This window comes from Tachyglossus aculeatus, chromosome 14 (genome assembly GCF_015852505.1).
Source record: "Tachyglossus aculeatus isolate mTacAcu1 chromosome 14, mTacAcu1.pri, whole genome shotgun sequence".
Classification (NCBI taxonomy): domain Eukaryota; kingdom Metazoa; phylum Chordata; class Mammalia; order Monotremata; family Tachyglossidae; genus Tachyglossus; species Tachyglossus aculeatus.
This window is the reverse complement of record NC_052079.1, coordinates 40,562,532-40,583,929: the sequence shown is the minus strand read 5'-3', so window position 1 is coordinate 40,583,929 and position 21,398 is coordinate 40,562,532. Positions and strand designations below refer to the sequence as shown.

The 21,398-nt window shown below is 41.3% G+C and overlaps 1 protein-coding gene across 3 annotated transcripts in view; it reads right to left on the bottom strand.

Annotated features, from left to right (window-relative positions):
* Nucleotides 1-15,150: 15,150 nt before the first annotated feature.
* TMPO (thymopoietin) overlaps nucleotides 15,151-21,398 on the bottom strand; it is a 30,701-nt gene continuing 24,453 nt past the window's right edge. The window contains exons 5-9 of one of the 3 annotated variants that reach the window (XM_038756020.1): nucleotides 20,281-20,400; nucleotides 20,086-20,181; nucleotides 19,541-19,651; nucleotides 18,315-18,409; nucleotides 15,151-17,293 (exon numbers count right to left, since the gene is read on the bottom strand). In XM_038756020.1, coding sequence (XP_038611948.1) covers nucleotides 16,999-17,293; nucleotides 18,315-18,409; nucleotides 19,541-19,651; nucleotides 20,086-20,181; nucleotides 20,281-20,400 — 717 coding nt within the window. In that variant the 3' untranslated portion in view covers nucleotides 15,151-16,998. The remainder of the gene's footprint in view (nucleotides 17,294-18,314; nucleotides 18,410-19,540; nucleotides 19,652-20,085; nucleotides 20,182-20,280; nucleotides 20,401-21,398) is intronic. The other 2 variants (XM_038756021.1, XM_038756022.1) reach the window with 2 other exon arrangements.

Here is a 21,398-nt window from a genome sequence, read left to right as displayed (position 1 = left end):
AGAGAGACGGTCCCTACCCAACAGTGGGCTCACAGTCTAGAAGGGGGAGACAGAGAACAAAACCAAACGTACTAACAAAATAAAATAAATAGAATAGATATGTACAAGTAAAATAGAGTAATAAATATGTACAAACATATATACGTATATACAGGTGCTGTAGGGAAGGGAAGGAGGTAAGATGGGGGAAGGAGAGGGGGACAAGGGGGAGAGGAAGGAAGGGGCTCAGTCTGGGAAGGCCTCCTATTATTTATTGTCAGCCATGAAAATTCACACCATATGCAATGGAATTGAAGACAAATATCCAAACTATGAGTTACTTCAAGCAAGTTTAAAAGGAGTCTATACAATAAACACAAAACTGAATGTCATACTCTGACCAGGTAGACTTTTCATTCTGTTTAGTTAGCCTTAATCGAATACTTGGATGTTCAAAATTCAAATAATCTGCATTTCGGTACACGTGAATCTATGTTCTGCCCACAGCCATACTGAGTACTGCATATAACAAGCATGGCAGTTGTATAGGCAGGGAATATGTCTACTAACTCTGTTATATTGTATTCTCCCAAGCTCTTAGTACAGTGCTCTGCACACAATAAGCACTCAATAAAAACAATTGATTATACTCAGGAATTCTGGTTCGATTCTTTTGCTTCCAGCAGCTTTGTTCCCCATTTTTCCGGCTTTACACTCCCTCCCTTAAGTAGTTTAGTACTCGATTAGCAGATGACTCCCAAATCTTTCCCAGCAGTCCAGCCCTCACTTGCCCGGCAATTCCTCTTGCTTCCAGAGGGCATCTCCACATGGACAAGGTCAGGAAAATACAGGAGGAATAAAACAGAACCCAGAAGAATTTTAATAGACTTGAGCCGCTGGTTCCAGTTTCCCCGTTGGAATGTGCAGCACACAGATAAACCTGCAGCCGAGCTGAATCTATTTTTGACTTTAAAGAATCTGAATCCCTTGTCATGCCAAGGGGCTCCCCAAAACGGCAAAGGCAGAGAATGTGACTGCACTGAAGGGATCACATTTGGGGCAGAACCAAAATCTGGGCTGGGCTAAGATAGCGATTCATAAGGCTCTGTTCGGGTCGGGTGAGTTTCTTGGGTTACACGAACAACTTCATCCTATCTCAGGTGAAGGCCTTCACCTCCTCCAGGAGGCCTTCCCAGACTGAGCCCCTTCCTTCCTTTCCCCCTCGTCCCCCTCTCCATCCCCATCTTACCTCCTTCCCTTCCCCACTGCACCTGTATATACGTTTGTACATATTTATTACTCTATTTATTTTACTTGTACATATCTATCCCATTTATTTTATTTTGTTAGTACGTTTGGTTTTGTTCTCTGTCACCCCCTTTTACACTGTGAGCCCACTGTTGGGTAGGGACTGTCTCTGTATGTTGCCAATTTGTACTTCCCAAGCGCTTAGTGCAGTGCTCTGCACATAGTAAGTGCTCAATAAATACGATCAATGATGATGATGATCTCAGCTGAGAATGCCAGAGGAAAGGGTGTAAGAATGGAACTGCTGATCAGAAAGAACTGAGGACAGGAGGCTAGACAGGTAGGCCAACCAGAACCAGTTAGCAATCGGAGCTTAGCATGAGGCATGTCTAGGTTGTGGTCTCCAGTTCTGAGTTTTCACCATTTGTTAAGTTATCCGCGAAAATAAACATGTCCCACAGGCCTAAAGGAAGCGTAAAAATAAAAAAAGAAGCCTATAATCGCCTAGCAGTAGGTTCCTGCCTATGCGGAACAGCGTGTAATGGAAAGACCCCAAAACTGGGAGTCAGGAAGCTGGGGTTCTAGTCCCAGCTCTTCACTTGGCTCCTAGGTGACCTCTTGAAGGACATATTACCTCTCAGTTTCCTCATTTGTAAAATGGGGGTTGCAAGGTGATCAGGTTGTCCCCAAGGGGGGGGCCTCACAGTCTTCATCCCCATTTTACAGATGAGGGAACTGAGGCACAGAGAAGGAAAGTGACTTGCCCAAAGTCACGCAGCTGACAATCGGCGGAGCTGGGATTTGAACCCATGACCTCCAAGGCCCGGGCTCTTTCCACTGAGCCACGATGCTTGTAACTATCCCAGCCTATTCTCCGTACCACTTGGATTGTGAACCCCATAAAGGCCAGGGACCGCATCTGATCTTCCAGAACGGTGTAGAGCACTTGATTAGTGCCCAAATTAATTCTGTATTGATAAAAACATTTGCGAATTTTATAATCATACTCAATAGCAAGTCACAGAATTTTGAAGAATTTCTATGAAAACTGCATCCACTCTAATATTGCCCCATAACTGATGCCCTGCCTTCACTGTTGCCATAACCATTTGGGTCAATATCACTTTAAAAAAAAAAAACAAACTATGAAAGAATTTAAACCCTTTCCAGACCAAGAGGGCAGGATTCCCAAATTATGGACTCCAGGGCAGATGCCCCAAATCGGCCTGTGGAAGGGGCAGCCAAAATCCATCATCAATCGTATTTACCGAGTGCTTACTCTGTGCAGAGCACTGTATTAAACACTTGGGAAAGTACATCACAACAACGTAACAGACATGTTGCCAATCTGTACTTCCCAAGCGCTTAGTACAGTGCTCTGCACACAGTAAGCGCTCAATAAATACGATTGATGATGATGATGATGATATTCCCTGCCCACAGTGAGCTAATAGTTACAGGAGCTTCCTCTGTGACAAGCACTGTTCTAAGTTTTGGGATAGTTACAAGCATCGTGGCTCAGTGGAAAGAACCCAGGCCTTGGAGTCAGAGGTCATGGGTTCAAATCCCAGCTCTGCCAATTGTCAGCTGGGTGACTTTGGGCAAGTCACTTCACTTCTCTGGGCCTCAGTTCCCTCATCTGTAAAATGGGGATGAAGACTGTGAGCCCCCCCATGGGACAACCTGATCACCTTGTAACCTCCCCAGCGCTTAGAACAGTGTTTTGCACATAGTAAGCGCTTAATAAATGCCATCATTATTATTATTATTACTACAAGTTAGGTTGGACACAGTCCCTGTCTCACATGGGACTCACGCTCCTAATCCCCATTTTACAGAGAAGGTAGCTCAGGCCCAGAGAAGTGAAGTGACTTGCTCAAGGTCACACAGCAGACATGAAGGGAGGACGGGATAAGAACCCAGGTCCTTCCAACTCCCAGGCCCATGCTCTATCCACTAAGCCACGCTGCACGCAACCCCCGTTGGAAGAGCACTGGGTATGCTCACTAAAACTACACGTACCTTTTAAAGAGAAGCAGCGTGGCTCAGTGGAAAGAGCCCGGGCTTTGGAGTCCGAGGTCATGGGTTCTAATCCCGGCTCTGCCAATTGTCAGCTGCGTGACTTTGGGCAAGTCACTTTACTTCTCTGTGCCCCAGTTCCCTCATCTGTAAAATGGGGATTAAGACTGTGAGCCCCACGTGGGACAACCTGATCACCTTGTATTCACCCCCCCAGGGCTTAGAACAGTGCTTTGCATATAGTAAGCGTTTAACAAATACCAAAATTATTATTATTATTAAAACCACGTAAAGACGTAACTTCAGCATGTTCTATAGTGGCATCTAGTGTACTTTTAAAGCTGTTTCAGATGTCTGTTTGAAATTGCTGTGGTACGTGCACTCCTTCACTGATTCATCGGTAATTAGGAAGCAGTCACACTGCAGAACACTGCCTTGCCTGCTGTGGGAGGAACAAAGGAAAAAACAAGACATACTCTGCACATAAGTAAATGTACTGGAAGATTCGACCACAGGGATCCGTGCTTACTTATTCTATTATACTCTCCCAAGTACTTGGTTTGGTGGTCTACACACAGTCAGCATTCAAATATTATTCATCACAGTCAGCATTCAAATATTATTCATTCATTCATTCAATCGTATTGAGTGCAGAGCACTGTACTAAGCGCTCGGGAAGTACAAGTTGGCAACAGAGAAAGACGGTCCCTACCCAACAATGGGTTCACGGTCTAGAAGGGGGAGACAAAAATGTGGACAGGTGTCAAGTCATCAGAACAAACAGAATTAAAGCTAAATGCACATCATTAACAAAATAAATAGAATAGTAAGTATTTACAAGTAAAATAGAGTAATGAATATGAACAAACGTATATACAGGTGCTGTGGGGAGGGGAAGGAGGTAGGGTGGGGGGGATGGGGAGGAGGAGAGGAAAATGGGGGTTCAGTCTGGGAAGGCCTCTTGTAGGTGAGCTCTCAGTAGGGCTTGGAAGGGAGGAATCAATCAATCGTATTTATTGAGCGCTTACTATGTGCAGAGCACTGTACTAAGCGCTCGGGAAGTACAAATTGGCAACATATAGAGACAGTCCCTACCCAACAGTGGGCTCACAGTCTAAAAGAAGAAGGAAGAAGAAGAAGGAGGAAGAGAGCTAGCTTGGCGGATGTGTGGAGGGAGGGCATTTCAGGCCAGGGGAAGGACTCCTACTACTTTACTTTACTTGGCCTCCTACTTCATTAATAAAATTAAATCCATCAGGTCCGACCTCCCCAGTCACTCCCCCCCTCCCTTCTCCAACCCCCCGGCTCTCAACACTCTCTGCTACTCTCCCATCCTTCCCAGCAGTATCCTCAGAGGAGCTCTCCTCCCTCCTCTCAAGTGCTACTCCGGCCACCTGTGCTTCTGACCCCATTCCCTCTCATCTCATGAAATCTCTCGCTCCGTCCCTTCTCCCCTCCTTAACTTCCATCTTCAACCGCTCACTCTCCACTGGTTCCTTCCCCTCCGCCTTCAAACATGGCCATGTCTCTCCCATCCTAAAAAAATCCTCACTTGACCCCACCTCACCTTCTAGTTATCGCCCCATCTCCCTCCTACCATTCCTTTCCAAACTCCTTGAACGTGTCGTCTACACGCGCTGCCTCGAATTCCTCAACACCAACTCTCTCCTCGACCCCTTCCAGTCTGGCTTCCGTCCCCTTCATTCCACGGAAACTGCCCTCTCAAAGGTCACCAACGACCTCCTGCTTGCCAAATCCAATCCGTTTTACTGTTTAACTGTACTCTCCCAAGTGCTTAGTACAGTGCTCTGCACACCGTAAGTGCTCAATAAATACGATTGAATGAATGAATGAAGGCCTGGTGGGTAAAGCATGGGCTCGGCAGTCAGAGGACCTGGGTTCTAATCCCAGCTCTGCCACTTATCTGCTGTGTGACCTTGGGCAAGTCACTGAGCTTCTCTGAGCCTCAGTTACCTCACCTGTCAATCCGATTTATTGATATCTTACTGCACTAAGTGCTTGGGAGACTACAGCACAACAATAAACAGACACATTGCCTACACACAACCAGCTTGTCCAGAACTGGGGAGACAGACATCGAAACAAATACATTGCAGATCTGTACATAAGTGCTGTGGGGCTGGGAGGTGGGGAAGAGCAAAGGGAACAAGTCAGAGCAACACAGGAGGGAATAGGAGACGAAGAAAGGTGAGAAAGCCTCTTGGAGATTTGCCTTTAATAAGGCTTTGAAGCGAGGGAGAGTAATTGTCTATCAGATTTGATAAGAGAGGCAGGATGAGGGCTAGGGGTCTGAGGCGAGACAGACAAGTCTGCCACTTGTTTGTTGTCTCTATGTACTTTCCAAGTGCTTAGCACACAGTAAGCGCTCAATAAATATGACTGAATGAACTTCTCTGTGCCTCAGTTACCTCATCTGTAAAATGAGGATTGAGACCGTGAGCCCCGTGTGGGACAGGGACTGTGTCCAACCCGATCACCTTGTATCTACGCCAGTGCTTAGAACAGTGCTTGGCACATTGTAAGCGCTTAACAAACACCAGAATTATTATATAGAGAAGCAGCGTGGCTCAGTGGAAAAGCGCACAGGCTTTGGAGTCAGAGGTCATGGGTTCGAATGCCGGCTCCTCCACATGTCTGCTGTGTGACCTTGGGCAACTTCTCTGAGTCTCAGTGACCTCATCTGTAAAATGGGGATTAAGACTGTGAGCCCCACGTGGGACAACCTGATCACTTTGTATCCCCCCAAGCGCTTAGAACAGTGCTTTGCACATAGTAAGCGCTTAATCAATCAATCAATCAATCGTATTTATTGAGCGCTTACTATGTGCAGAGCACTGTACTAAGCGCTTGGGAAGTACAAATTGGCAACACATAGAGACAGTCCCTACCCAACAGTGGGCTCACAGTCTAAAAGGGGGAGACAGAGAACAGAACCAAACATGCCAACAAAATAAAATAAATAGGATAGAAATGTACAAGTAAAATAAATAAATAAATAAATAAATAAATAAATAAATAGAGTAATAAATATGTACAACCATATATACATATATACAGGTGCTGTGGGGAAGGGAAGGAGGTAAGATGGGGGGATGGAGAGGGGGACGAGGGGGAGAGGAAGGAAGGGGCTCAGTCTGGGAAGGCCTCCTGGAGGAGGTGAGCTCTCAGCAGGGCCTTGACAGGGCTTAACAAATGCCAACATTATTATTATTATTATCGAGGCACAGGAAGGTCAGCACTAGAGGAGTGAAGTGTGCGGGCTAGGTTGTAAAAGGAGAGAAGTGAGGTAACGTGGCAAGGTATTGGAGTGCTTTAAAGCCAATGGTGAGGAGTTTTTGTTTGATGCGGACGTGGATGGGCAACCACTGGAGCTTTTTGAGAAGCAGGGTGACGTGTCCTGAACCTTTTTGTAGAAAAATGACCCAGGCAGCGGAGTGAAGCCCTGCCCTCGACAACATTACAGTCCACTGTAAAATAGAGATGAAGACCGTGAGCCCGAGGTGGGACAAGGACTGTGTCCTATTACCGAGACTAGGCGCTGAGGTTGAGGGGTCACTGGAAGGAGCAGGAGAATGAGGTGGGGCAGCCAGTTTGTGGCAGTAACACAAAAGGCAGGTATCCAGAACCACACAACAGTAAATGGAACACAAAAGGAGGAGGGACAACAGTTACAAGGGACAACAGAGGTACAGAAAAAAGAATAGATAACCCTATCACCACCAGGAAAGCTACTGAGTTTGGCAATATGAAGGGGCAGGGAAATAGTCCCCAGACCATTTATACTAGTCACACTAGAGGACCTGACCATGATCCTTTGGCAAGACCCCCAACCAGAAGACTCTCCACCTTGGCCTGGGGTTTTCTCTGGCAAGAAAGAGACAAGCAGGACACCGCCACAAAACAAAACATGGGCGGATCTGCCCATCCGCCAAGCTAGCTCTCTTCCTCCCTTCAAGGCCCTGCTGAGAGCTCACCTCCTCCAGGAGGCCTTCCCAGACTGAGCCCCTTCCTTCCTCTCCCCCTCATGCCCTTCTCCATCCCCCCATCTTACCTCCCTCCCTTCCCCACAGCACCTGTATATATGTATATATGTTTGTACATATTTATTACTCTATTTATTTATTTATTTTACTTGTACATAGCTATTCTATTTATTTTATTTTGTTAGTATGTTTGGTTTTGTTCTCTGTCTCCCCCTTTTAGACTGTGAGCCCGCTGTTGGGTAGGGACTGTCTCTACATGTTGCCAATTTGTACTTCCCGAGCGCTTAGTATAGTGCTCTGCACATAGTAAGCGCTCAATAAATACGATTGATGATGATGATGATGATAAGGCTGTTGGCTGCTGCGGTGGTCACTGTGGCTTTGAGTGTAGCCTTTGTCTCAGCCAAGGGAAGCCTGAAACTTTTAAGCCACAGCACTCGGATTTTTGTTTTAATTGTATGTAGTATTGGTCCTTGCACTATGCTTCTTCAGTGTTTATTTCATTACTGGGTTCGAATCCAGGATCCGCCACATGTCTGCTGTGTGACCTTGGGCAAGTCACTTAACTTCTCTGAGCCTCAGTTACCTCATCTGTAAAATGAGGATTAAGACTGTGGGCTCCACGTGGGACAACCTGATCACCTTGTATCCCCCCAGTGCTTAGAACAGTGCTTTGCACATGGTAAGCGCTTAACAAATGTTAACATTATTATCATTTGGAGTCAGAGGTCATGGGTTCAAATCCCGGCTCTGCCTATTGTCAGCTGTGTGACGCTGGGCAAGTCGCTTCACTTCTCTGGGCCTCAGTTACCTCATCTGTAAATGGGGATTAAGACTGTGAGCCCCCTGTGGGACAACCTGATCACCTTGTAACCTCCCCAGGGCTTAGAACAGTGCTTTGCACATAGTAAGCGCTTAATAAATGCCATCATTATTATTATTATTATTACTCCAGATCTGTCTGCCTATAACCCCCTCCCCACACCTTATATTCTTAGATTATGAGCCCACCAGCAATGGACAGGAAACATATCTAAATTTCCACCTGTGTATTAATAATAATGATGGCATTTGTTAAGCGCTTACTATGTGCCAAGCACCGCATATTCTTTCCCACCACTTAGTACAGTGCTCTGCACACAGTGAGCACTTAATATTTATTCACTCTCTTCTTAAGCTATATCCCCACTCGTACTCTTCGCTAAGTATAAGCAGCACGGGAAGCAGTATGGACTAGTGGCAAAAGCATGGGCTTGGGAGTCAGAGGTTGTGGGTTCTAATCCCGGCTCTGCCACTTGTCTGATGATGATGGCATTTGTTTAGCGCTTGGGGAGATAGAAGGTAATCAGGTTGTCCCACCTGGGGCGCACGGTCTTAATTCCCATTTTACAGATGAGGTAACTAAGGCACGGAGAAGTCTGTGCAAGTCACTTAGCTACTCTGTGCTTCATCATCATCAATCGTATTTATTGAGCGCTTACTATGTGCAGAGCACTGTACTAAGTGCTTGGGAAGTACAAATTGGCAACATATAGAGACAGTCCCTACCCAACAGTGGGCTCACAGTCTAAAAGGGGGAGACAAAACCAAACATACTATCAAAATAAAATAGAATAGATATGTACAAGTAAAATAAAGAGAGTAATAAATATGTACAAACATATATACAGGTCTTGCCCCAGTGCTTAGTACACAGTAAGTGACATTAGTATTATTGAAATCTATCATCATCATCATCATCAATCGTATTTATTGAGCGCTTACTATGTGCAGAGCACTGTACTAAGTGCTTGGGAAGTACAAACTGGCAACATATAGAGACAGTCCCTACCCAACAGTGGGCTCACAGTCTAAAAGGGGGAGACAAAACCAAACATACTAACAAAATAAAATAGAATAGATATGTACAAGTAAAATAGAGTAATAAATATGTACAAACATATATACATATATACAGGTCTTGCCCCAGTGCTTAGTACAGAGTGACATTAGTATTATTGAAATCTATCATCATCATCAATCGTATTTATTGAGCGCTTACTATGTGCAGAGCACTGTACTAAGCGCTTGGGAAGTACAAATTGGCAACATATAGAGACAGTCCCTACCCAACAGTGGGCTCACAGTCTAAGTTACCTCATCTGTAAAATGGGGATTAAGACTGTGAGCCCCAGCGTGGAACAGGGACTGTGTCCCACCTGATTACCTCGCATATGCCCCAGCGCTTAGAAAAGTGCTTGGCACATACTAAGTGCTTAACAAATGCCGTAATTGTTATAATAGGTACAGAGATGTTAGCTTGAGAAGAACTTTTTTGTCTCTCCCAATGCCACCCTTCACATGCCCCGCTGAATAATAATAATAATAATAATAAAAATGGCATTTATTAAGCACTTACTACGTGCAAAGCACTGTTCTAAGCGCTGAATCTCCCTCCCCCTTCGTTTTCTGGCAGACCCCGGCTTTTCTCCGGCTACAAAAGCAACGCCAGCCCCAAATGCGGCAAACCAGGGCAAGCACAGCAAGGGATAGACTCTGGGTGGGGCAGAACAGTCAGGATTGAAAGTATTGCACTCATCATCATCATCATCATCAATCGTATTTATTGAGCACTTACTATGTGCAGAGCACTGTACTAAGCGCTTGGGAAGTACAAATTGGCAACATATAGAGACAGTCCCTACCCAACAGTGGGCTCACAGTCTAAGTTACCTCATCTGTAAAATGGGGATTAAGACTGTGAGCCCCAGCGTGGAACAGGGACTGTGTCCCACCTGATTACCTCGCATCTGCCCCAGCGCTTAGAAAAGTGCTTGGCACATACTAAGTGCTTAACAAATGCCGTAATTATTATAATAGGTACAGAGATGTTAGCTTGAGAACAACTTTTTTGTCTCTCCCAATGCCACCCTTCACACGCCCTGCTGAATCTCCCTCCCCCTTCGTTTTCTGGCAGACCCCGGCTTTTCTCCGGCTACAAAAGCAACGCCAGCCCCAAAGGCGGCAAACCAGGGCAAGCACAGCAAGGGATAGACTCTGGGTGGGGCAGAACAGTCAGGATTGAAAGTCTTGCACTCACATCTTTAGCTACACATGCACCCATTGGTGAATTTCTTCTATTTGATGCTTTCTTCCAAAACAAACAGTAACTGTACACACATCAACATACCTTATCATGGTGGTCACGCGTACCGAGACATCCTCACCTTGTGTCTTTCATTCAATACAGATAGTCGAGGGTACTCCCGGAGGTTGGGTCCTGATGAGCTCAACTTGTACCTTCACCCAATGCAGATGGTCTTGGGCCTTTTTTCCCCCGAGAGCTGAATCCTGATGAGTTCAGGCCCTCAGTGGAAACAGTCCTGGGCTCTCCTCCACCTCCTCAAGTCTGGGTCCTGAGCAGAGAGATAAATTGCCCTATTTAAGTATCTCCCAGAGCTAATTGACCATCATCTTCCTGATCTCCCAGCTCCTTCTGGATTCTCCTTGTGACTCTCTGAACTCCAAACTTGATGCTGGCCTCCTCTGAGCTTCCTGAGGCGTTAACTGGGGCTTTTCTGCGGACTCTGTGCTGTTTCACACGTGAATGAAACTCAATATCATCTATTCCATCTTCTTTGCAGATGAAAGGCAAATACATAACACAGGAGTCATCCTGGCCAGAGCATCTTACAATGATACATTCCTGGCGATAATGTGGATATCAACGGGGACATGTAACGTTATATAATAATAATAATAATAATAATAATAATAATGGCATTTATTAAGCACTTACTATGCGCAAAGCACTGTTCTAAGCGCTGGGGAGGTTACAAGGTGGAAACGGGATGGGCCATGAGTTTGACCCAGGCTTAGGATAGGTTAAAAGAGTGGCTAAAATTACCAGACAGTCATTAACAATTACTTCTGAAATTTGATAGTAGTGTCCCCACCCTGCAAAAGGCCAATCACGTCTTTAAAGTTGAATATAACAAATGCCATCAATTGATACTATTCTGACATGCCCATTTAAAACAAACTGAAATGAAGCCACTACTTTGAAGGAGTCAGAGACTACACACTACTTAGAAACTTAAAGAGTCAAAACACACAAAAGCAAATAATTGAGAAAGGAACATAAACTGTGGTCATACATATCACAAATCCCCACTATACCTAAAGTAATGGTTGTTCAGCTACATTGAAATGAAAATACAAAATGTGAACCAACACAGTAGGATGAAATGATAGTCAAGCTTTTCATTCTTAACTTTCCTTACCTGGGATTTAGTAGGTTATACATTCTGCTCAAGGAATCAACAAGAACGTTAGGATAGTCAGTTGAAATTTATTTTCTTGATAGACATACATACTGCAAAGTTTTCATTACAAAAGGCTCTTCCTGGTACGGAACTGATATTTCCTTTAATGGCTATTAGGCACAGCAGTACTGTACTAGTTTCCTGCCTATTTAAATCATTTTATAAGCAAATTTTAAAGTCATTGGAAACGGGTTTAAAATCCAAGCTCCTTTCAAAAATAAAATAGGCAAAATGTTTATAGAGCAGTTGTACACTTATAAATAAAAAAAATTGTCAGTGATGACTTAGATATGACACTTTTAGAAAAGAGACCCACACATCTACCAGTCCAAAGCCACTCCACTGGCCGAATAGGTCCAAATCTCTGGGCTCAGATCAGAACCAGCCGGGCACGAGAGTCTGTAGTGGAGAAGAGCCCGAAATTGGACCAGACCTAATCTGATCTCAAAGGACTGGAAATACAGGAGGGAAACAGCTAGCTAATTCCCCATGATGTAATCCGTACCACAGGTATTGAACAGCTGGTGAATATTGAAATATCTTTGCAACTGCAGATAGAAATAACTAAGTGCAGTGTGTATCAGATGAAGCTACAAAGAAATGGCAGATGAAGACAAAACACAATCTTCACTGATTTATGCTTGCTTTTTGCATTAATTAGTTCTCAAGTGTATTCACTTTCCGCATCTTTCACTTCTATTTTCATGTGGAAAGAACATCACCACACATATTCGGTGGCCTATTACGTCTCAAGACCAGTCCCACTGCCCATTCCGAAATCCAAAACCAGCTCCACCCAACACATTTCATTCCTTGGGGGCTCCAACCTGTCCTTTCTTTCCCCTACACATTACTAAAGTGTGTGTCCAGGATGGAAATAAAATGAAAACCTCAGGTTGACAATACCAAAAATGTTTAAGAAAAGCAGCAATTTGCATCTTTCATACGTTTATGAAAAAGACCTAAAAGTAAACATTCTTCTCTTCAGATGAGCGTTAGGTAAGTAAATGACTGCCACATAAAAAAAGGTACTTACTTGAACATTACTGGAAAGGTGATCCTACTCTGAAAAATTCTCAGAAGAGGTCACTGAACACTATTATCGGGGATTTATAATTTCAAAGATAGGTACCCTTACGTTAGTTTTTGATCACTCTGGGTTCTATTCATTTGGATTTTAAGCAGACTAATCTACAAGGTATACAATTCTCAGAAACCTTTCTGGAATCAATTGTAGGATTAACATTACCCAAAATACGTTCTACTCTAAGGCATAATTATCAACAGAATAAACTACTCCACAACTCACTTGGTCATTGACTCTTGTAAGAGCATGTGGAATGAGCTCAGGCCTCAGAGTCGGAAGACCTGGGTTCTTATCCTGGCTTTGCCTCTTGTCTGCTCTGTGACCATTTATTCATTCATACAGTCATATTTATTGTTTATTCAGTGCAGAGCACTGTACTAAACACTTGGGAGAGAAGCAGTGTGGCTCAGTGGAAAGAGCACAGGCTTTGGAGTCAGAGGTCATGGGTTCAAATCCCAGCTCCGCCAATTGTCAGCTGTGTGACTTTGGGCAAGTCACTTAACTTCTCTCTGCCTCAGTTACCTCATCTGTAAAATAGGCATTAAGACTGTGAGCCCCCCATGGGACAACCTGATCACCTTGTAACCTCCCCAGCACTTAGAACAGTGCTTTGCACATAGCAAGCGCTTAATAAATGCCATCATTATTATTACGATATAGCAATAAGCAGACATATTCCTTGCCCTGGACAAGACACTTAACTTCTCTGTGCCTGATATCTCATCTGTAAATGGTGATTAACACTATGAGCTCCACGTGGGACGTGGACTGTGTCCAACCCGATGATTTTGTATCCACCCCAGGACTTAGTACGATGCCTGGCACATAGTAAACATTTTAAAAATGTATCCTGGTAACAATGTAAACACACTAAGCATAATGCAGCGTCAATGAAAAACCCTTATTTTCTAAACAAAGAGAAAAATGTTCTTTTAAATGTCAGTATGCTGTGTCACCATTTATTTGCTAAAACAAGCTCTAAGAGTTAACTAGGAAGTACTATTTGTTCCTGTTCCAAATTTTCCATCAACTTATACCTGTTATCTAACCTTATTTCAAAGTGTGTACACAAAGTAGGCACTCAAATGCAGTTTATGATAAAAAAAGCATTGCTGCCTTAAATGTTAATAGAAATGTAAAGTAATTAGTGGCATCTAAACATAAGGAACAAGATTCAGTGGAAGCAAGTGATTATAAACTCGAAGTGTAAGATAATTGTAACATATCACTGCAGTCAGCGCTGACATCTGTTGAAAGCATTATTCTGCCACAACACCACAAACAGGAAAACATCTGTGTACAAATAAAGGGGCCAGGTACCCACACCATTGGATACGGAGAATTAATTTTGAATGGAAGTGATGTTATTGTGATTTAATTTTGTGGGGAAAACCCATCTTATACTCAAGGAACTAAGATTTTCAACATAAATAGCATTGACAACACTGTTATGGGGAAGAAGTGTTTTGTGAAGGATCGGAACTTTGCTGGAAGGGTTGGCCAAATAATTAGTGAGAAAAGACAGAGGGGTTTAAATTTTAATACTAGCCAAGTAGGAATGCTGGATACTGATACAGGATTCATGGCTTTTGGGTGCCTGGGCATCCTTTGTTAGGGCAGAACATAGCCTTCTCTGAATCGACTTCTTGACCACGGTGAAGCTCTACCTCCTGCATTAGACTGTTTCCAAACCCGAATCTTAAAAGTTTAGTACTGCTTTACATTCAAAATTAAATAATTAAATTCTAAACTGCAAACACACTAATTCCAAAGAGTTAAGATCACAATGTGAAAGATGTAAACTATCACAGGTACCTACTAATTCAGAAGTAGTCCAGTGCTCTGCACACACTAAGCGCTCAAAAACTACCACTGATTAATTGGTTGCAATCAAATTATTTCTTAAAGCACAATTCAGAATATCTAAAACTGTTAACACAATGAACCACATGAATTAAAAACTCGAGAGGTAAATAAATTAGCATAGTAAAACACACCCCAATTGGCATCCACAGGGCCCCTAAAACTGCTAAATACTGTGATCAAATGCTGTGAAATTGGTGCCAATTGCATGCAACAGAGCAGAGTGTTTGGTGGCAATTTCAGCTGAGACAATGCAAAACCTGCCCAAAGAGCAGCCCCTAGGGTTGCTGGTTGGCAAATAAAAATAGTTGATAATCTCTACGCTATCCTAATTCCTTACACTGGAGAAAAAGTATAGGAAAATATTTTTGAAGTGCCAACAAGCCCAAGGAATTTGCACACTGTAGCGCCAATAAGAATAACGTTATCTGAAAAGAACCGAAAGCCTACAAGAAACTTTTGCTATTTACCGAGATGTATTTTTATACATCTATGAAGGAAATTCTATTATTACCACAAACGAGGTGAAAGCTAACAATACCCAACAAGTGCTTGAGTAAAAAACTTAGATAATTCATAAATACCCTATAAGAAAATATTTAACAGTCGATCGAAAGGTTTGCTGTGCTAAATGAAAAGCATTTAATCCGCTGACAAGAACTACGTCATTTATTTTTTTATTAATCAAATACCATAAAGATCTCACTACTGCTTCTACAGTTTAATTAAAAAGAAACGCTTTACGTTTACTACAGGGACACACTCAAGTGGCATAAGACAGAACCACAAAAGAGCTAGTACATGTTATATTCACTTTGACTAAAGGTCTCAGCTTGTCCTACCTCTTCATTTTAGGACACATTTTCTATCTGAGAGAATATACCTTACATAAATGTTAAAATCATTTATTTTTCCCCACATTTTAAAACATCAAAGGTATCTTGTTACAGTTTTTTAAAGAATGAAACCAAGATTTAAACATGAAAACTGAAAAATACAATTTAAGAATAAAATACGCATGGAGTTGTCACCAAATCCCAAACTCACCCGGAGTTAATATGCACATAGGCAATCTGACATAGTTAAGCAATTTCTTTCCAAGGGCTGGGGTCTGCCACACTCCCATGCCTGCTCATTTTTTTCTTGAATGAACAGCAAATGAAATGTTTGCAAGTTGCTTAAAAATGAAGTATTAGATTATCTTTTGTCCAGCTCAGAATTTAGTGCTTAGGAATGTGGTCATATTTTATAATACACTGTCTTTAAAAATGTTTTAATTTGAAGAGCATGGTGTGCAGTATGGCAAATGGTAGCTTTAAACTTAAGTGCGTAAGTTTTAATTTTGACATATTTTACATGATTTGACCGAAATCTCACTTGAAGGCTTTGCCCAGTTATAGATGAGGTAAATTTTGATTAAGAGAATAAAAGTCAGCTGCAAAAAGTAACTGAACTAGTACGTGAACACACACAGCATAATGCCCTCCTCACATTAAGAGTAAAAAAAAAATTCAAAAGTTGTATGGAGCATCTGAGAAAAGTAAATATACATTTTAAAAAAGAAACATCTTTGCACCTTGCTTATAGCTAGTACATGTTTTATCAGATTACATTAAGCAAAAGACTTGGAAATATATTTTTGATGAGTCCTTTGATGAAGCAAGTAGGTAAAGACAATGAAATTTCCCCAAACACTTGATGTAAAAAAATTTAATCAAAGAAAATATCTTGGAAGCAAATTAAGACATCATACGCAAATGTTCCTCAGTAAAGTTACATCTATGTCGCCAATTATGCCTCACCATTAAACAGCTTTCTACATATGTAGGTTTACCTAAAAGAACTTCAGTTAAAAACCAAGTCTATGCTTAGGTCAAAGTTACTAATAGAATTCATGATACTAGGATATCTGTTACAAAAATGGGCACAACAGGATTACACGAACACAGTACTAAAAAGTTACAGTTTTCTACAGAAGAGACATTGCTGTACTTTCTCCCGTAAATGAAAAGTCAAACTCAGTTGCAGCTAAGGAAAGCATCTTGAATAAAGTCCTCCCTACCCTGCATTTGATTTTGACTTGCTTCTCTTACGATTTTGTCTGAGAAAGAATTTCAGAAATATCTTTTCTGTATGAATTCAAAGCATTTCGACATATAGCTTCACATTATTCTAACATGTTGCCTCATCTCCACAAAAACAAATATACATTTTTCTCAAAAATGGATTAAGATGTCCACATTAAAAAAATAAAGCCTACAAAAAAGTTCCCGAGATCTAAAAAAAGATTATGTATGGCACAAAGTGATCTCCTAAGTCCACAGTCCAAAATATTTAAATGGAGTCCAGTTGTACTGTCTTGAATTTCCAATTACATTTATCAAGCTGCAATCACATTATTTGTAAGTTGTTCTTGAGCCAACAAAAGGACAGAGAAGTTCTTTCTACAGTTTTTTAAAATAGGAGACCAAGTTGGATGTGCCATATGGACAGCTCATTTAGCCTGTCCCTGAACCTCGGAGTCATCAGTAAGAAAATTAGAGAAGGGATTTCCTTGGTTGGTTTCCATAGCTTGATAGACCAAGAACAAGAAAATGGCCACAACAACAAACAGCAAAATTTTTATCCACATGGGAATCAGACGTCCTTTCTTTGTCTTTTCTGACTTCATGTCTGCCAGGGGAACGTATTTGGGAACATACTTCGATGAAAAACTTTCTTCCATTCTGAATTCACTGAGTTCTAAGGGTCGACCAGCAGCTCCTCTGATTGGTCGGCGGCAGCTAGCACTGTAGGATGAGAAAAACAAATTAAAAGGGGTTGCTTTAAATAATTAGCATTTTTTAAAACGGGTTGCATAAAAAAACTCCATTTTCTAATCTCCCACATCATCTGGCAAATACAAGTAAATGGCACAACAGAAAGCCGGAGAGCAGAACCTGTTTAAAAATCAGGACCTCGTTCATTCAATTGTATTTACTGAGTGCTTACTGTGTGCAGAGCACTGTACTAAGCGCCTGGGAGAGTACAATATAACAATAAGCAGACATATCCCCTGCCCACAATAAGCTCGCAGTCTAGAGTCTAGACCTCTAAATCTCATGGGCTGCCACAAACCAAACCAGTCACCCTATTGCCACCACAGACCTAGCTAGAACTGGTACAACATTGGGTGTGAATGTCAAATCCCAGGAACGGTGAAGATCTCCACTCCAAGTATTGCTTATTTGCTTATGCAATTTATGTGAATGAGCACTAGAAACGGATTTCCTATTGTGCCTTTTTTAATAACCTTGTTGAGAGTTCCAATTAAAATAGGTCATCAAATGAAAGAGCACCATGTAATATTTTCATTTTTAAAAAAAGGATATTGAGGTACACAAATATCTGGGCAACATCTGGGCAAACGCAGTCTCTTTCTAGGGGTGCTAAAGTTGGTCAGAGAAAAGGCAATATTTGGGACATCCCATATTTTTAAATGATTCTGGTGGTGAATTCAGATTTTCAGAGCCATTTTTTGGTGGGGAACAGTTTCAAGCTTGCCTCTGCTCTTAGGAATAATGTTTAGTAGTGAGAACATTTATTATGCACATTTGGGGGGGTGGGGGGGGCGGATTAACCGCAGTTTGAAGTACTGGAGAAAAAAAAAAAGGTAAGCATGATAGTTGCTGGCCCTCAAGAGGTTCATGATCTTAGGAATTATGGAAAAATTACTGCAGTTATTTTATAAATTCAGAGGCTCTAGAGCACCAGTGAAAACAAGCACTGTGACCTTTCTATGCAGGAACTGTGAAATAGATATTTGAATACCTAATTCCCGTTGGTGTTGATGCTTCATAGGGAAACATTTCCTTAAGAATATCCCTTTCAACTCTTCTTTCCTCTGTAAATGTTTTTTCTTCGACCTGCAGAAAATAAGATGAAAATTCCCTTAAAAATTTCATATATAATAATCACAGAGAGACTTTTTAATATGGCCACACCCCTAGGGGATTCCAAGTGAAAATTTATTTCACCTCAATTTTAATGATAAAATCCCTTCCCAGTTTATAACTGAAATATAATTATTTTTAATGACATTGCCCAAATGTCTTAACAATTGGGTAAAACTAACCAGTCTTCTAGGTTCTCTTCCAGTTCTGTCAGTGTTAAGTTATTATGTGGTTACCACCATATATACAGCGAGAGGGTTCAAAAAAAGTAATCAAGACAGCTAACACGTCTACATTTCACTAGATATTATGAGTAACATTGATAACTTTGCAAGGACAACTTATTTCCTCTTACGATCGGAACTTAAGGGCACTGAAATATAATTTACAGGGGCTCTGTGTGTTCAGTGTAAATAGTGATCGTTTAAGATAGGTTAGAGAGAAAACCAGAACGGCCATTATTTAAAAATCAATTTAGATCTTAACCCAGCCAAAAACAATGCCTATATAAACAGTAGTCCAGTCATGTGGAGAATAATCTAAGAATCCCTCCCGATAAGTCAGTGGATATCCTTTATGCCCTCAGGAAAATCTTAAACTTCTCTATTAAAAAATAAATGTAATAGCATATTGAATCATGCACAGTTAATAATGATGATGCATGATCAACATATACACTTCATGGTAAAACAATGCAACAAATCAACTCAAAATCTTGAGGTTACCTCAAAACCAACAACTTTAGACTATCTTTAAAAATGTACAAATTTCAATGACAAAAAGTCTTGCAATAGACAGCACAAAAAAACTCCCCCTTCTGCCAAGTGACACTAAAGAATTACGAAGCAGCAGAATAGTCATGTTAGTTTCGCCGCAATACACTTAAATGTACTTTTACTAGTAAAATGCAAATGTTTCTTTGTAGTGAACATTCATCCAAAAGGAGAACTCTCCTTGAAGCAAAACACAACAATCCCTCCCTGGGCTGAATATTCTTATGCCACCCTTTAAAAAAGGTCCTACTAACTCCCACTCCAGTAAATAAATACAAATTATTTCCTGCCCAAAAGGATCAATAACAGCATCGTTCTGAACTTTATTTACTTCAGCTCTCGCCAATGATTTCTTTGGTGTTCTTCTGGGTATGTCTGAGAATTCCCTGAGTGACACAATAGGAGTTGCAAGCTTGATATTTCCAGTCCCCCTATTGACAACCTGCCAAGATTCAAATTATTCAGACTCAATTAGCCAAGTAAAACATTGACAAAAAAAGTTCAGAAAATTACACTATATATACATGCTAAATATAAAAAAACATTTAACTTGCCCTGAAAGAGTAAAGCTTTAGGAAATTAACTAAGCACTGCATATACTCAGTTTTAGTAATTCCCAAAATTATTTCTGACAAAATACTTTGCAGTATTGAGGATTTTTCACCCAGCATTAAGCTCATTATTAACACACTACTTTTTAAATTAACTGTGCTTATAAAATTTGTGTTTTGCATAATAGATTCATGTTTAGGAATAAAAATATCCTTTAACAGCATATAAACTTAAAATCTATAAGAATCACAGTCTTCCCCCAGTTTTAATTATAGGGTAGTTTACAGAAGAATGCCACTTGCATAATTTATTAAATATATTTACTAAAGTCTCGTTGCTTGAAGCCTTTATAGTTTCAGCTATAGGAGTATTCTCTGTAATTACTGCACCATCTACACGCAACTGTTCTGCAGTTTCCACCTGTTAGTTTAAAAACAAAACAAAAACAATAAATGCAAAGAACTAAGCCCCTGCCGATCTGACAAAACCAATTCTAAAGTGCAATAAGCCTTGCATCACCCTTTTCCTTGGAGTTCTTCTTGACACTCTTGTAGACTCCCTAGTTAATGCCTGAAGAGGTCCGCTTTTTGAAGATCCACTTGTCCAGACAGTCTCAGAAAGTCCAGTTCGAGAATAGCTCTAGTCAAGCATTGACATGTTAGAAAGCCATATACTAATATAAAACTAATGGCTGTTTTAACTTACGCACACTAAAGTGTTTATGTCGCCCCACTAAACGATCCCCAAGTTATCTGCAAAAACTGTTTAGGCAGAACTAAATAAGAATTTATGAACTTCCAGTCAGGCTTTAAAACAACTCCTCATACATACGATGTAACTTAATTTATTGCACTGACAGGTGATCAGATCACACAATTACAAATATTAGAATAAAGAAAGAAGCCCCTTCTACAGCAAGCACAGGCAGAGTACCAACCACCAAACCCCAAGCAACAGAGTAAACTCTCCAAGAACCCTATCGTAATATTAGGTTAGGTTACCACAGACATGCACACAGTTGGTTTTCAATGCTGATAAAATCAGAATTTATACCACTAATTTATGGTATAACCACTGGCTTAGAATAGTATGCTATTTTTTAAACGGTATTTGTTAAGCCCTTACTATGTACCAGGCACCGTATTAAGCACTGGGGTAGATTCAAGCTAATCAGGTTGGACGCAATCCATGTCTCATGTGAGGCGCACAGTCTTAATCCCCCCATTTTCCAGATGAGGTTAACTGAGGCTCAGAGAAGTTAACTGCCTTGCTCAAGGCCACACAGCAGACATGGTGGAGCTGGGATTAGAAGCCAGGTCGCCTGACTCCCAGACTCCTGCTCTTTCCACTGGGCCACACTACTCCTCTAATTCTTCTTGTTATGAGCAAATGTGATTTAAGTAAATTTGATATGCTGTTGATCACTTTGTGTGAATATCTTCACTTTCTGTATGTCTTTATTTCTGCATCACAGTATTTATGTGTCATTCTGCTCATGCGGATAAATCAATCAATGGTATTATTGAGCATTTACAATGTGCAGAACACTGTACTATGTACTTGGAAAAGTACATAGATGGGATGGTATAATCCCATCTGTTCTGTTCTTTGCAGAAGACCCTTAAGTGTTTGTGTAT